We start from the raw sequence: 13282 nt of genomic DNA on the forward strand, positions 1-13282 counted from the left end.
TGAACGTTCCAATCATTTAGAAAATATTAAAATTGTTTTCGAAAGCAAATATTTCTTGTACCGATCTTATTGATAAAAGGCATTTAGACCTACAATACATTGGTATTTCATTCCATTTCTTTAACAGCTATTCAGGGTGTTGTGTCTAATTATTGCCAAACAGTAGAAAGATGAACATCTCGAATATATTAAAGATTTATTCATGTCGTTTTAATGAGTTACAATAATTAAATATCTACAAACTACTTTTGTGTATATATTGCGCTGAGATCACATTTACGAATGAATTCACCAAAACGAGCTGCACAAGCACTTGAACCAAATTCCGTCACAGGTTCTACACGCGGAATATTTTTCATTACTTTCAATGTAGCCGCTGGCATTTCTCTATGATCAGGAATATGAATAATAGATCGAGCTTCAGTTGAACGGTTTTGTTGCCGGTTTCCATTGTTTAACGAAGAAATACCTAAAACGGGCGTTTCTCGAACACCATTTCTGGAATTTCCGATGAGTCCATTCGAGTGTTTTATCAATGACACGAAATATTCAAATCTTAAAGAAGGTAAATATCTGAAATGAGGATTGTGTTTGAACTGCATGTATTCTTTCAAAATGGTTTCATAATTAGTACCATTATTGCATTTTATAACAACGAAATTAATTTCTGACGCAATGCAACACTGGACGACATGTTTGATTACATTTGGATCAAAACTGATGGTAACAGGATGATAAAGTAAAACCATGAAATCCTGTTCTTCATAAATGATGTCGTAACGTTTCTTAACGTCTGAAAATGAAACATTTTTATCTAACCAGGCATCAACTTCAGGAGATCCGACCACGTGTATACGCGCCTTCATTTTCTCCCAGCTGTAACAGTCGAAGACGTGAACATTTATTTGAGACCAAGTTCATGTGCGCCAACTTTGTTATTGCATTACTCAAGATTCATCAATAGTACCGCTTAACTCACCTCCTTCAATATGACATAATTTTATGTTTTCAAGCACCGCAACGGCAGTACAGGCAAGACTTTCAATTCGGTCTCCATGTACATAAACCATATCGACTGAAGGGTGTAGCGAACGCTTAAATACATCCGCATCGATTTTGATTTGTTCGGTCTAAACACAATTTTTGCATGCGTAGATGAAAACATTTTTACTATTTCCGTATAGGTAGAACCAAATTCCTCTTGTAAATGCATTCCAGAAACCCATATTGTAACTGAAATGTCTGCTTTTAATGCTTCGAGTATCAATGTGACATTTTTGAAAAATCAGAAATACTAAATCACGAGTTGAATTCCCTGTCTTTACTTCTTCGCTACTGTCAGATTTCCAATACACAGTTTTAAATGGTTGGTTTTCATATTTTCATTTTTTACCACAGCGATTTTAATTTTCGAAACTCCCATTCAGTGTCAGTTATTGGTACGTCATCAGCAGTTTTAGAATTAATCTTTGCCACTACATTTTCGGGTGAAATTAAAGAATCCTTTTCAAATGAACATGTATACACTAGTCGTTTTCCGAGGTTTTGATGCATGCATACTCGGAAGGCTGAATGCATTTGATGCCAGTTCTGAGTCAATGCGACGTACTTCTCTAACGAGCATTGTAATTCGCTCATATCTAAAGATGCAATGAGGTCAGAACCTTTCATTTGTTTATTTAATGTTACGTGTTTTTCAACAACTTCACTTCCCAATGTGACAGCTGCAAGGGTCAATGGTGTTCCTTGATCGTGACCTGAAAACCCTATTTTAATATTTGGAAACATCATTTGGTACGTACGAATGACATTTAATCGGACCTCATTGTCTGGTACTAGATAACTAGATGCACAGTGCAATAATGTTAAATCATGATTATGTTTTAACACTGCACGTACAATTTTTTCTACCGTCCTCAAATCCGACAGGCCGGTAGAAAGTATCACTGGTTTCCGCTTTTTTTGCAACATATTCGATTAATTCGAGATTGCCAATATCTCCGGAGCCTATTTTGTAAAACGTAATGTCAAGCGTTTCTAAAAGATCAAAAGATGGCTTATCGTGACCACTGGCTATAAATTTTACAATTGCTTTTTTATAACTTTGCAGGGCTTTAAAGTCTTGCATAATTTCAAAGCATTCCGATGATTCCCGTATATTTCACCAAAAGAATTTTTTGTTACATAGGGACTATGCAAGACCTCTGGTGTAAAACGTCCGTCTGGACCAAATCTTGTTTCTGGAGTTTTACCAAATCTACACCGGTGTCTTTACATCTACGGATAAGTTTTTTGGCAATGTTTACATCTTCCTGATGATTATATCCAATTTCAGCAATAATTTTTGTTTCCTTTTGCTGAAATTGCTCTTTCGCATTTATATGCAATGCGCCACACATATTTAGATATGAATCAATGGACTTGATACCACATTGCTCTAAAATGTCTATGTGGTGCTTATGCTTCAGGATAATTCCACTCACATACAGGTCATCTAATGATAACATGTTTTTAATTTTGGTAAGTTTTCTAACAAACTAAAGTGCATCATGTTTCAAAGCTTGCCGAAAACTCCGGTTCAAATAACTGACCTATTTCATCGTTTTTCACAACATTTCCGTTAATATATAACCCAGTTGCAATCCCAGTACCAAACACTAACAACATTATATTCTTCTGCTGTAAATTATTCTTGCGAACCAATTCCATCACTCAGTCTGCACAATCGCCGTCGTTTTGCATTTTAATGAGTTTTCCATCAACACACTTTGGGAAAATAGTTCCCTTCCAGAAAGGCATTAATTCTGATGCATCCGATACAACATAGTGGCCTTGCTTCTCTGCAATAATGCCAGTAGCACTAATAAATATTTCGAAGTCGTCTATTTGTTTTATCTGGTCTAAAATAAACTCTTTAAATTGGTCTTTTGAACCACATAAAGTTTTAGTACACCATTGTTCAACGCGGTTTTTGTATTTTAAACGAACGTAAGTTCCATCGATGTCTATAACGGTAGTACTTGAGCGATAAAGCAATGCGGAAGCACATGCAAAATCTTCTTCTGTATCAATACCACACACGGCATATGGAACCACCATGGTACGACACTGAAACGTTGGGATTGATTTTGTTTTGATAAAATCAGCTACATGAATCACATATATACTACCATCTTCGGCAAATATCTTCAAGTCTTGGCGTGACACTATTGTTGTCCACAATGGAACGTTGTCCTGATAGAGATAAACATGCGCTGGTTGCACACTGACGCAACCTTTATTAGACACGCTATGTCGCAGCGCTTCTTCTATATCTTTGTACGTAGTTGTCGGCGAGGTTGCTTGTAGCACAACCACTGTAGCAATATCCGAGTGAGGTTTTACAAATTCCATAAGAACGTCTGCCGTCGTTGATTGGTCTGTAGCCGATACTTCTGATCGTTTGTGTATTTTCACGTCTGGATGAGTCAGTTATGCATAATGTTCGCCGTCTGTTGAAACCCATACCTCATTCAAGGAAGATATTTTTAGTGCTTCAAATACGACATAATGAAACAGAGGTTTACCGTTAAATAAACGTATATTTTTATGTGGAACACCTTTCGATCGCGAACGGATAGGAGTGAAGGAGACTATCAGTACAAAGTGACGTACACTATTCCTTCAAATAAACATATACAAGTTAACAGGTTTAGACACACACTATTGCTCTTCGTTGTTTGAATTGAGTATTTATGCCCTCCAAATACATGTATATCAGAAAGAGTTTCATTGATATTGATAATCCAGTATTTAAGACAAGACCTGCAATGACGGAGAACGCACAAAACAAAATACAAAAATATCAATATACTGGCCCGGTTCCAGAAATATTATATGGGGTGGGGTGTGGGGGAACCAGTTTAGAACAAAGGCGTCACCGGCGAGGTGCATAGCGCCGATAGCGTGTAGGTACAGGAAGGTGGCCTCTGTCCGTATTTGAGGGAAGAGTGGGGTGCATGTTTTGGTCTAGATTTCGAGTACCGGATGGGTACTTCCCTCATTTTAGGGGGATCAGGGGGTTCTCCCCCCTGGAAAATTTTGAAATACAGGTATGAAATGCTGGACTCTAGTGCATTTTTCGGTCTAAATTGTGATGTATGGGAGGGACTATCTCTGTCATTTTAGTTGGGGTCATGAAATTTTGTTGGTGGCCTTTGGTGCATTTTTTGTCTAAATGATGAGGTACTGGAGCGGTACCCTCCTCATTTTAGGGGGTCAGGGGGTTTTCCCCCATGAAATATTTGAAATATAGGTATGAAATGGTGGTCTCTGGTGCGTTTTAGATCTTAATTTTGAGAAAATACGATTTCTTTGCCAAAATAGTTGGGTTCATCTTGATGACAATATGTCACTTCTCGGCCAACTGGTGGTGGGGGGGGGGGGGGGGGAGGGAGGGCACGGGCCCCCTCGGCCCGGGCCTGGATCTGGGCCTGATATATTGTTGATGTCTGAAACGACATTGCCATACTCAACTCACAGTAGGAGGACAATATTTTAATACTACGTGTTGTGATAAGTCTTGAGCGGAAAACCAACATATCAGGTAAAACAGTTTACTGCCAGAAGATGGGATACCGTCACGTGATTTTACCAAAATGAAACGTAATTATACTTTTAAACACCCAACATATATATTTTGTTTAGTAGTATTTCTTTTGGTGCATTCATTCTTCAAAATAGACTTACGAATTTTATTAAATCACAACTGTCACAAATTTGAATTTCCCGGGAGAGGCTTAAATGTAACAACCTCGGAAAGCAGAAAATTGTAAACAGAACTAGCACACGGTTTTGTTTATCAGTAAGAATACTGCAGTGAAAGATAATTCACCACAAGATGTAAAGACATTCACATTCACCTATTCTGTTTAGTATTTATTTACCTGCTTTTTAACACTTCTGTCTTTATGAAATAACACTATACTCAGAAAATGAATTACATTTATGTTGTGCATCATTAAAATTAAAACTTATTATAAAACTAGTATATGCAGTACATAAGTGTTTATTTACTTAAGTGTGTGTTAGATAAATATGTTATTTTTTTTGGTCTGTTCTGTTTCTACAATAATTTTATTTCCATTTTACCTTCTAAATGCATTATTTTCTACCTGGAATAATCTGGCATAGTCTAATTGCAAAGTGCCACAATCTTATCAGTAAATTTGATGCCATGACTGTGTATTTGTACGGTCTTCCTTTATTGCCTTTTATCTGGACTTTCTTGATAATTCGGTGATGGAAGCAGGCCTCAAAAATATTCTCCAAATTTTCATTAAATGTCTTGACACTGTGTTTCACAGTCCTTGTGTTTTTCGGGTTTATAATACTGAAATATGGATAACGAAAATAGTCAACCTCCACTCAAGGAAATTTGTGAGGAGTTAAGGAATGAACTATCGAAGCATTATCCATCTGAAACAAGAAAGAAAAGGAAATTAGCTACCCTTAAGCATAAATAAACAACACCTCTTCTTAGAGGCAGACTGGGTTATCATTATAAAAGTTAAATTGAAAAAATCAAACGACTCAACAAGATCGACAAATTAAATGGGTTTCTTAGGGAAGGAAAACTCAATTCAGTCTCAAAATTTCAATTACTAAAAATGATCCTAGATTTCTTTCTTTAAGATCAATATTTATGATGATACAAACACATAAACTTATTAACGATGATGCAGAATACCAGTATATTACTGACGAAAAAGCACAGGATGAAGTATTGTTCATAGGTATAATCTTTTTGGTTGACAAACCCGTCAAGCACTGAAAGTGTACAAAATATTTACGAATTGAAGACAGCAGGCTTATCCACCATGCTGCGTCTGTTTTAATGAAGTGTGACTATGCTTCTCATACATTAGATGGAAAATTCTTAGCAAATGTTAGATTTGCACATTGCTACTTTTCTTCAGGAATTCTTCCTAATCAGCTAAGAAAATTATGTTCTTCCAATATTGGTGAAATGGAAGAACAATATCTGAAACAACTACAAGGGACATGTCATGTTATAGTTGATAACAAAACGAACGAAAAAGGTACTGAGGTAGACATAGCCTTGTCAGTGGTATCATTGTCTAATGATGTGTATTCAATAGGCATCAAGATGCTTACGGAATAGAATGCAGCATATACATGTTGTTTGTCTATTGCAAAATGGTATAAATTTGTTAGGCATTGAAAAGACAGATGATGTGTGTTCTCAAAAACAAGGGCTGATCGGTATGAAATGGATTTACGAGTAACTTGATAACCAGTCTTGTCCAGTGGAAGTACCTGCACATGACAATAACAGTCAAATATTTAACTTTGTCAGGGAAGAAAGAATGCCAATCAAGAATGCACTTGACACATGGCATATGTCAAAATCTATCACAAAGATGGCAAAACAGATTACATGTGATCAAAGAAAATAAAATCTGTAAAAAGATCCTTTGGAAGCAAAGAATGCAACCAAGAAGAATAGTAGCAGACTCGGTTTGATTGAGTCTGTTCATGAGAGGTAATGAAATTTGCAACACCCATCACGCCCCCTAGCACCGGCTTAAGCGGAACTCTATTACACATATGTTGAATGGACTCCATGACTTTTTACAGCCGCCACACGGCACTTAAAGATTGCTGTTGTGATAGTTAAAAACATAGAACGTTTTGGCATAAGGAATGAAATGACAAGGGTGTAGCTTTAGCACACACATTTATTGAATTTAATGAAACATTAAAAGACAAAACAGTGCAGAAAAATTAAAATCAACTATTTTAACCTTCATCGTAAACGATTATGTTAGAAGGGATGAGCATTTTAAAACATACCCCTGAATCGAATTATCAGCAATTGGCCGTCGTTTGAAGCTTTAGTGGACCATGCCAGTTACTTGATCTTCAACCGATCTGCTAAGGCAGAAATTAATATGTGGCCAAATCTGATCGCTGTTAGACTAGTTTCTTGGTAAAATTAATTTAACACATGTGCAAGCGCACCTAAAGTCTGTGTCACCCTATTTGTACCCCGATGATTTATGTATACTGTAGTAAAATTGTCAAAAATGGCATCGTTAGTACCAGAAGTGTAATATCTCTAGGCACCTTTTTCATGTTTTGAAAAAATGTAAAATGAAGTAAAAAAGGATTTCATATTTTCCCCATTGACTTACGTTGTAAAATGACATGACGTCCATTCTAAGATGGCGGCGTCCATACAAATGCCTTTTGAGGGTTTGCTCACAGTTGGCGACGTCTGATCTACTTATTGTTGAATAACAGACATGGAAAATTTAAACAAAATGTGTCCAAAACTTGTAGGATTTACTTGCACGGAAGGCCCTGAAAAAAAGACATCTCTAATTAAGCAGTTATTTCCGTTTCAGGTTGTCGGCATTTTTTCTGGAAATGTGCATGTACGTATTTGTTAGCAATGACGTAAAATAAATACAAGCCAAGTCAAGTGCGTATCATTGTTTCAGCCTTAGGTAATTGGGGTTAGGACAGCAGAAGTACACGCAACATATTTAACACAATTTCAATATTGGTTACTGTTGTTAACAATCGTATTAATGAAGGCTCGGATGATAACAGTCTGTATTTTAGCATGAATACAGTCATGTTTGTGTATTGACTGTTGCTTTCTGTGTCCTATGTGTGCAATATTTTTAGTGACAGTTCGATCTAGGTAAAAAATATACCTCTCATCTAAGGTTAAATGCAATTAATGATTGAAAATGTACTGTCTCCATATACTTTAATTTGACAAAACAGCCTATATAAGGACTAATGTTGCTGAAGTTGGCGGCGTAGCGGCCTGAAGTTGGCGGTCCAGCTGCCTGGCGGCGTAGCGACCTAAAGTCAGCGGCCTAGCAGCCTGATGTTTGCGGCCTAGCGGTCCAGCGGCCTGGCATAGTTGTCTATTTCTTTTAAAAGAATGATTTGCATGATAAGATAAATATAAAGAAAACTATGAATACAAACGTTAAAACTCAATAAAGCACTTACTATAAAGAAAATAACGAACAGACATGTATATAGTTAATCTATGTTCAATAAAATACACAAAACAGCATTTTTAATTACTCTAAAAGTATTTGATCTAACGGCCTGGTGTCCTGGCGGCTTGACATAATCATGCATTTCTTTTTAAAGAATGATTTGTATGATAATATAAATATAAAGAAAGCTATGAATACAAACGTTAAAACTTAATAAAGCATCAAAAAGTTTGTTGCTTCTCTTTGAAAATATGCAGCACAGCCTTTGAGAGTACACTAACTACAAAGAAATTAACAAGCAGTCATGTATATAGATGTAGTTAATCTGTGGTCAATAAAATAAACAGAACAGCTTTTTTAATTACTCTGAAAATTTCCTATCCAGCGGTCTGGCGGCCTGACAGACTCGTGTTATTGTTTTAAAATAATGATTTAGAAAATAAACAATGAATATAAGTAGACTTACTACAAAGAAATTAAAAAGGTCATGTTTGTTGTTTATTTATATTCATGGAAATACATAAAACTAAATACACGAGTCTCCCGGGCTACTAGGCTGCTGACCACAGACCGCTGGATTTCGACCAATAAAAGTTTTGTTTTAACACAATACTCAAGAATTCAAACATTTTTAATCTGTCATCATTTTTGGCTGCTAGGCCGCTAGAATTTTTCTAGCGGCCTATCGGCATAGGAGTAGCTTTCAAAAGAAATCATGTTAATGAACTTAACATTTTAGATATTTAGCTGTAACTTGTATCCACTTTCTATCTGACTTCAGTTTAGGCCGCTAGAGCGCAAGAAATGTCTTAGCGGCCTGGTCGCATTGAATAATCATTTTCAAAAAGTCATTTTATTGGTCTTTAACTTTTAAACATTTAGTATTGACTTTTATCCAGTAAGTCGTTTGGATGCTAGGATCGTATAACTCGTGCTTTCAAATATATTTGGTTTTAATCTGTTTGAAATTTCTAGGGGCATGGCAGCCTTATTTTTCAAATCATGTTAATGAACTTGACATTTTAGATATTTAGTTGTAGTTTGTATCCACTAAATGGTGATGCTGCTAGTAACATTTTACTGAAACTCAAACATTCTTTCTAAGTTCAGTTAAGGCCGCTAGGCCGCTAGAAATTTTCGATCGGCCTGACGGCCTAGAATAGACTAATCATTCTCAAGAAAACATTTCATTGATCTTTAATATTTAAATATTAAGTTGCATTAAGTTGTAACTTGCATCCAATAAGTCGTTAGGCTGTTAGGAACATATTACCAGTGTTTTCATTTTTTGTAATCTGCTTGAAATTTCCTGCGGCCTGGTGGCTTTGAATTATCGTTTCCAAAAATCATTTTAATGATCTTTACTTTTTAAATATTTAGTTGTAACTAAGTCTTGTATCCACTTAGTCTCTAGGCTGCTAAGAACTTATAACTCATGCTTTCAAATAATATTAATTTGACTTCATTTTAGGCCACTAGGTCGCTAGATAACTTCCAGCGGCCTGGCAGTCTAGAATAATCATTCCATAAAAGTTAATTTAATGAATTCAAACTTTATAATATTTAGTTATAGCTTGAATCCAATAAGTCGCTAGGCTGCTTGGAACATATATGTCATAAGTTCAGACTTTTCTAATCTGACTTTTTTTAGGCTAGTTGGCCTTAAAAAGTTTCCCGCGAACTAGAATAATCAATTTAAAACAAATCATTGTAATAAACTTTACTCTTTTATACATTAAGTTGTAACTTCTATTTACTAAGTCTCTAGATAGCTCGGGACATATGGTAGAGTGACAATGATCAAAAGAGTCCTCTATTTTAAGAGTAGGTGGGATTCTCTGTTAACAAGGCATGTTATATACCAAAATGTTTGGAAATATATGTAGTATCTGGAAATGCCGGCATAAATTGTCAAAAACGGTTGTTTTCCGATAAATCCAAGATGGCGTCCAAGATGTCCACCATTAATTGCCAGTTCCGGGAAAATTGTATGTAACAGTATGGGAGTTTTATCTATAAAGGTAATGCTAAATATTTGCATTTCTAGAAAAACCGTGTTTTAACGTTATTAATACACGAAAAGATGTTTTACGTCCGCGGAATAATTTCACGAGGGCGTAGCCCGAGTGAATTATTCTGCCGACGCATGACTGATTTTGAGTGTATTAATTTAAGTGATTTTTCTAAACATTTCGATTCTTATATGCCCTTTATCTAAAACAGTAGAAAAATATAGTAGCGCTCTTTCTTGGTCGCAACAATAACATTGACGTCATCGCACGTTAACGTGAAGTCATTTAAGCTTTAGCGTGTCTTAATAGAAACAAGCATAGTAGAATAAATTCTAACGTTTGTATTCATAGTTTTTTTTATATTTGTCTTATCGTACAAATCCTTCTTTTACAAGAAACACACTATTATGCCAGGCCTTCAGGGCTCTGGGCCGCCAGGCCGCTGGACCGGAAATTTTCAGAGTAATTAAAAATGCTGTTGTGTGTATTTTATTGATCATAGATTAACTATATACATGACTTTTTGTTAATTTCTTTGTAGTAAGTGTACTCTCAAAGGCTGCGTTGCAATGTTTCGAAGTTAAGCAACATTCCTTTTTATGCTTTATTGAGTTTTAACGTTTGTATTCATAGTTTTCTTTATATTTTTCTTATCATACAAATCATTCTTTTACAAAAAAAACAATGTTATGCCAGGCCGCTAGATCGGAAATTGTCAGAGTAATTAAAAAAGCTGTTTTGTGTATTTTATTGATCATAGATCAAAGGCTGCGTTGCAAATTTTCAAAGTTAAGCAACATTCTTTTTATGCTTTATTGAGTTTTAATGTTTTTATTCATAGTTTTCTCTATATTTATTTTATTATCCAAATCATTCTTCTACAAGAAATACACGAGTATGCCAGGCCAAGGGCCGCTGTGTTGCTAAGCCGCTAACTTAAGGCCGCTAAGTCGCCAACTTCAGGCCGCTAGGCCGTGAACTTCAACAAAATAAGGGACTACGTTAAACATTTAGTACTTGCCTTTATTCTTTTTGATATTATGATATCTATTTTATCAATTCCATCCTCGCGTCTTTAATTCTCCTGCTCAGTCTTTTAGTGAAATTCAAAGCAGAGTGATTTAAATACCACACATGACGGTATGTTAAAACATGTTTGTGCTATTGATAGACATGGTAGATCTACAGACGAAATAAAAAGTATGACCTTTTGAATGGGTATTTTGTTCTTCAGCTTAAGATAAAAGTAACATGTTCAAGCGCGTCCGTTACTTTCAGTTTCAATGGTATGAAATACATGTGTTTTTTCCCTCCAAAACTACGTATACGAAACATTTACCTCTTGTTCTGTTACAAACAACGGATATCATGGATATGGTGGGAGCAGTAAAAAGCTTCATTGAAAGTTCCGCAAAGAAAAAAAGAAAATGACTGCGACAAAACAGTGTTTTATTTAAGTGATTTGTGGCAATTCAAACTTTATATATATTCAGTTGAAAATTTCGTAAATACAGCAAGCTTTACCTTATGTTGTATATAAATGACCTATTAAATACATCTACCCATTTCATAAAAAATAATCTGGCAAAAATGACGGAACTATCACTTGCCACAACTTGCAACTAATGCAGAATGTACACAGAATATCAGTGCAGTCATTTATACGCCGAGATATAGTCACATGCCAAATGGATTTTCATTCTACCATAGCTCACGAAGCTTTAAAAGTTATGTTGACCAAATGCTTTTAACAGAGATACATTTGTTGGTTTTCGCGTGATTGTTTTGTGTGCTTGGTTTTACGTCACACCCACACAATTTAGGTCATAATGGCGAATTTCCAGCTTTTGATGGCGGAGTAAGACCCTAGGCGTCCGACCGGGCATTCTTTCATCACGGATGGCTTCCTAACATGAAAAATTCTACACCCTAAGGGAGGATTCGAACTACAGCGTTTAGGAGCAAGTGATTCGAAGTAAGTGGCCTCAACCCCACATTACCGAGAAGCCCTTTAACGGCGGTTATAAATAAAGCAACAAATAAATTAAAACTTAAACTTCTCATTAGACTTGACACTGATCTTGTGTTGACAAATTTTATGAATATGACCATTTCACCAATGAATTAGTTATATATTGATGTTTTAACGCAAATATTTACAAAATAATGGTATTTTTCAAAGGAGTCGGGACTATAATGGCTGTTTTTGGCCCCATCTCGGAACTTCAAGAAAATGACCCGAATAATAGATCAAGACATTTTTTGCAATAAAACCACACTTTAATTTCAATACCTTGAAAGATGGTTACCATGGCAACCATTCTACATTAACACCTAAAAATTGCAATTTTGCACAAATTCATTGGTTTTTATAACATATACGTTAATAATTCTGAAAAGAGTTTAATACATATTATTGTTTTAGTGTCTAAATGATTTATTAAATGTTACCTTCATTGCGTAACTATGGTAACCGTATGTTAAAACTGTCAACTGCCGATTTATAACGATGTTAGTACATTTCTTATTTTATTTATAAGACATTCTTTTTTTATTTAAAAAGCAAATTTTTATGCGACTACACGCGTCGTTAAAACATATGATGAAAAGTATGAATTGATCTGTCCATGTCATAAATGTTTATATTTTTCAAAAAGTTTAATTTTTGGGAGATAAAATTATCCACGTCTTTGACTTTATCCACGTAGTCAGACTCGCACAGTTGACAATTAATTAACATTATCCTCTTTAAATTCGGGACTGATTTAGCTTCAATCATTACTAACTTAATTGTTATTGGGGCGGCTATGCGTAAGAGTTCACATATCGTGCCTCCTATGCACTTGATCGCTCGAGACATTTATTGACGTCAAATATTGTATGACATAATTGAAGTTCAGCGTTTGAAAAGTAATAGTGTCATTGCTAGCTTGTTAAATATGTAAAGAAGGCTATATTCTAAGAAGGCTGAAGCAGTTGACGATGTTGTAACATACAGGTTTTTTCTTAAATTATGCCTTTGAAAAATACTGAGATTAAAGGTATTGTTTCATTATGCATAGTTCAGTTATTTACCTGAAATTCTTCGAAACAGTGCCGCTGATTGACTGGATCAATTTTCAGATGATGGATTTTCTGTGTGACACTTCTGACTTTGATAGCTGTGTATTGAAATGGACATCGATTGGAAGGATTTAAGGATTAAAGGAATTATGATTAAATGAATTGATAACAATGAATACTTAT

At 35.3% G+C, this 13282-nt stretch overlaps 1 protein-coding gene across 1 annotated transcript; it reads right to left on the reverse strand.

Moving 5' to 3' along the window:
- Positions 1-242: 242 nt before the first annotated feature.
- LOC128554150 (UDP-N-acetylglucosamine 2-epimerase-like) lies at positions 243-866 on the reverse strand. Its single transcript, XM_053535399.1, has one exon. It carries the CDS (start codon positions 864-866, stop codon positions 243-245), a length of 624 nt encoding a protein of 207 aa, XP_053391374.1.
- Between the last annotated feature and the right edge of the window lie 12416 nt (positions 867-13282).

This window comes from Mercenaria mercenaria, unplaced genomic scaffold (assembly GCF_021730395.1).
Source record: "Mercenaria mercenaria strain notata unplaced genomic scaffold, MADL_Memer_1 contig_4758, whole genome shotgun sequence".
NCBI lineage: Eukaryota > Metazoa > Mollusca > Bivalvia > Venerida > Veneridae > Mercenaria > Mercenaria mercenaria.

Coding starts and splice junctions, on each gene's coding strand:
- LOC128554150 (XM_053535399.1), bottom strand. CDS start 866: ATGAAGGCGCGTATACACGTGGTCGGATCTCCTGAAGTTGATGCCTGG.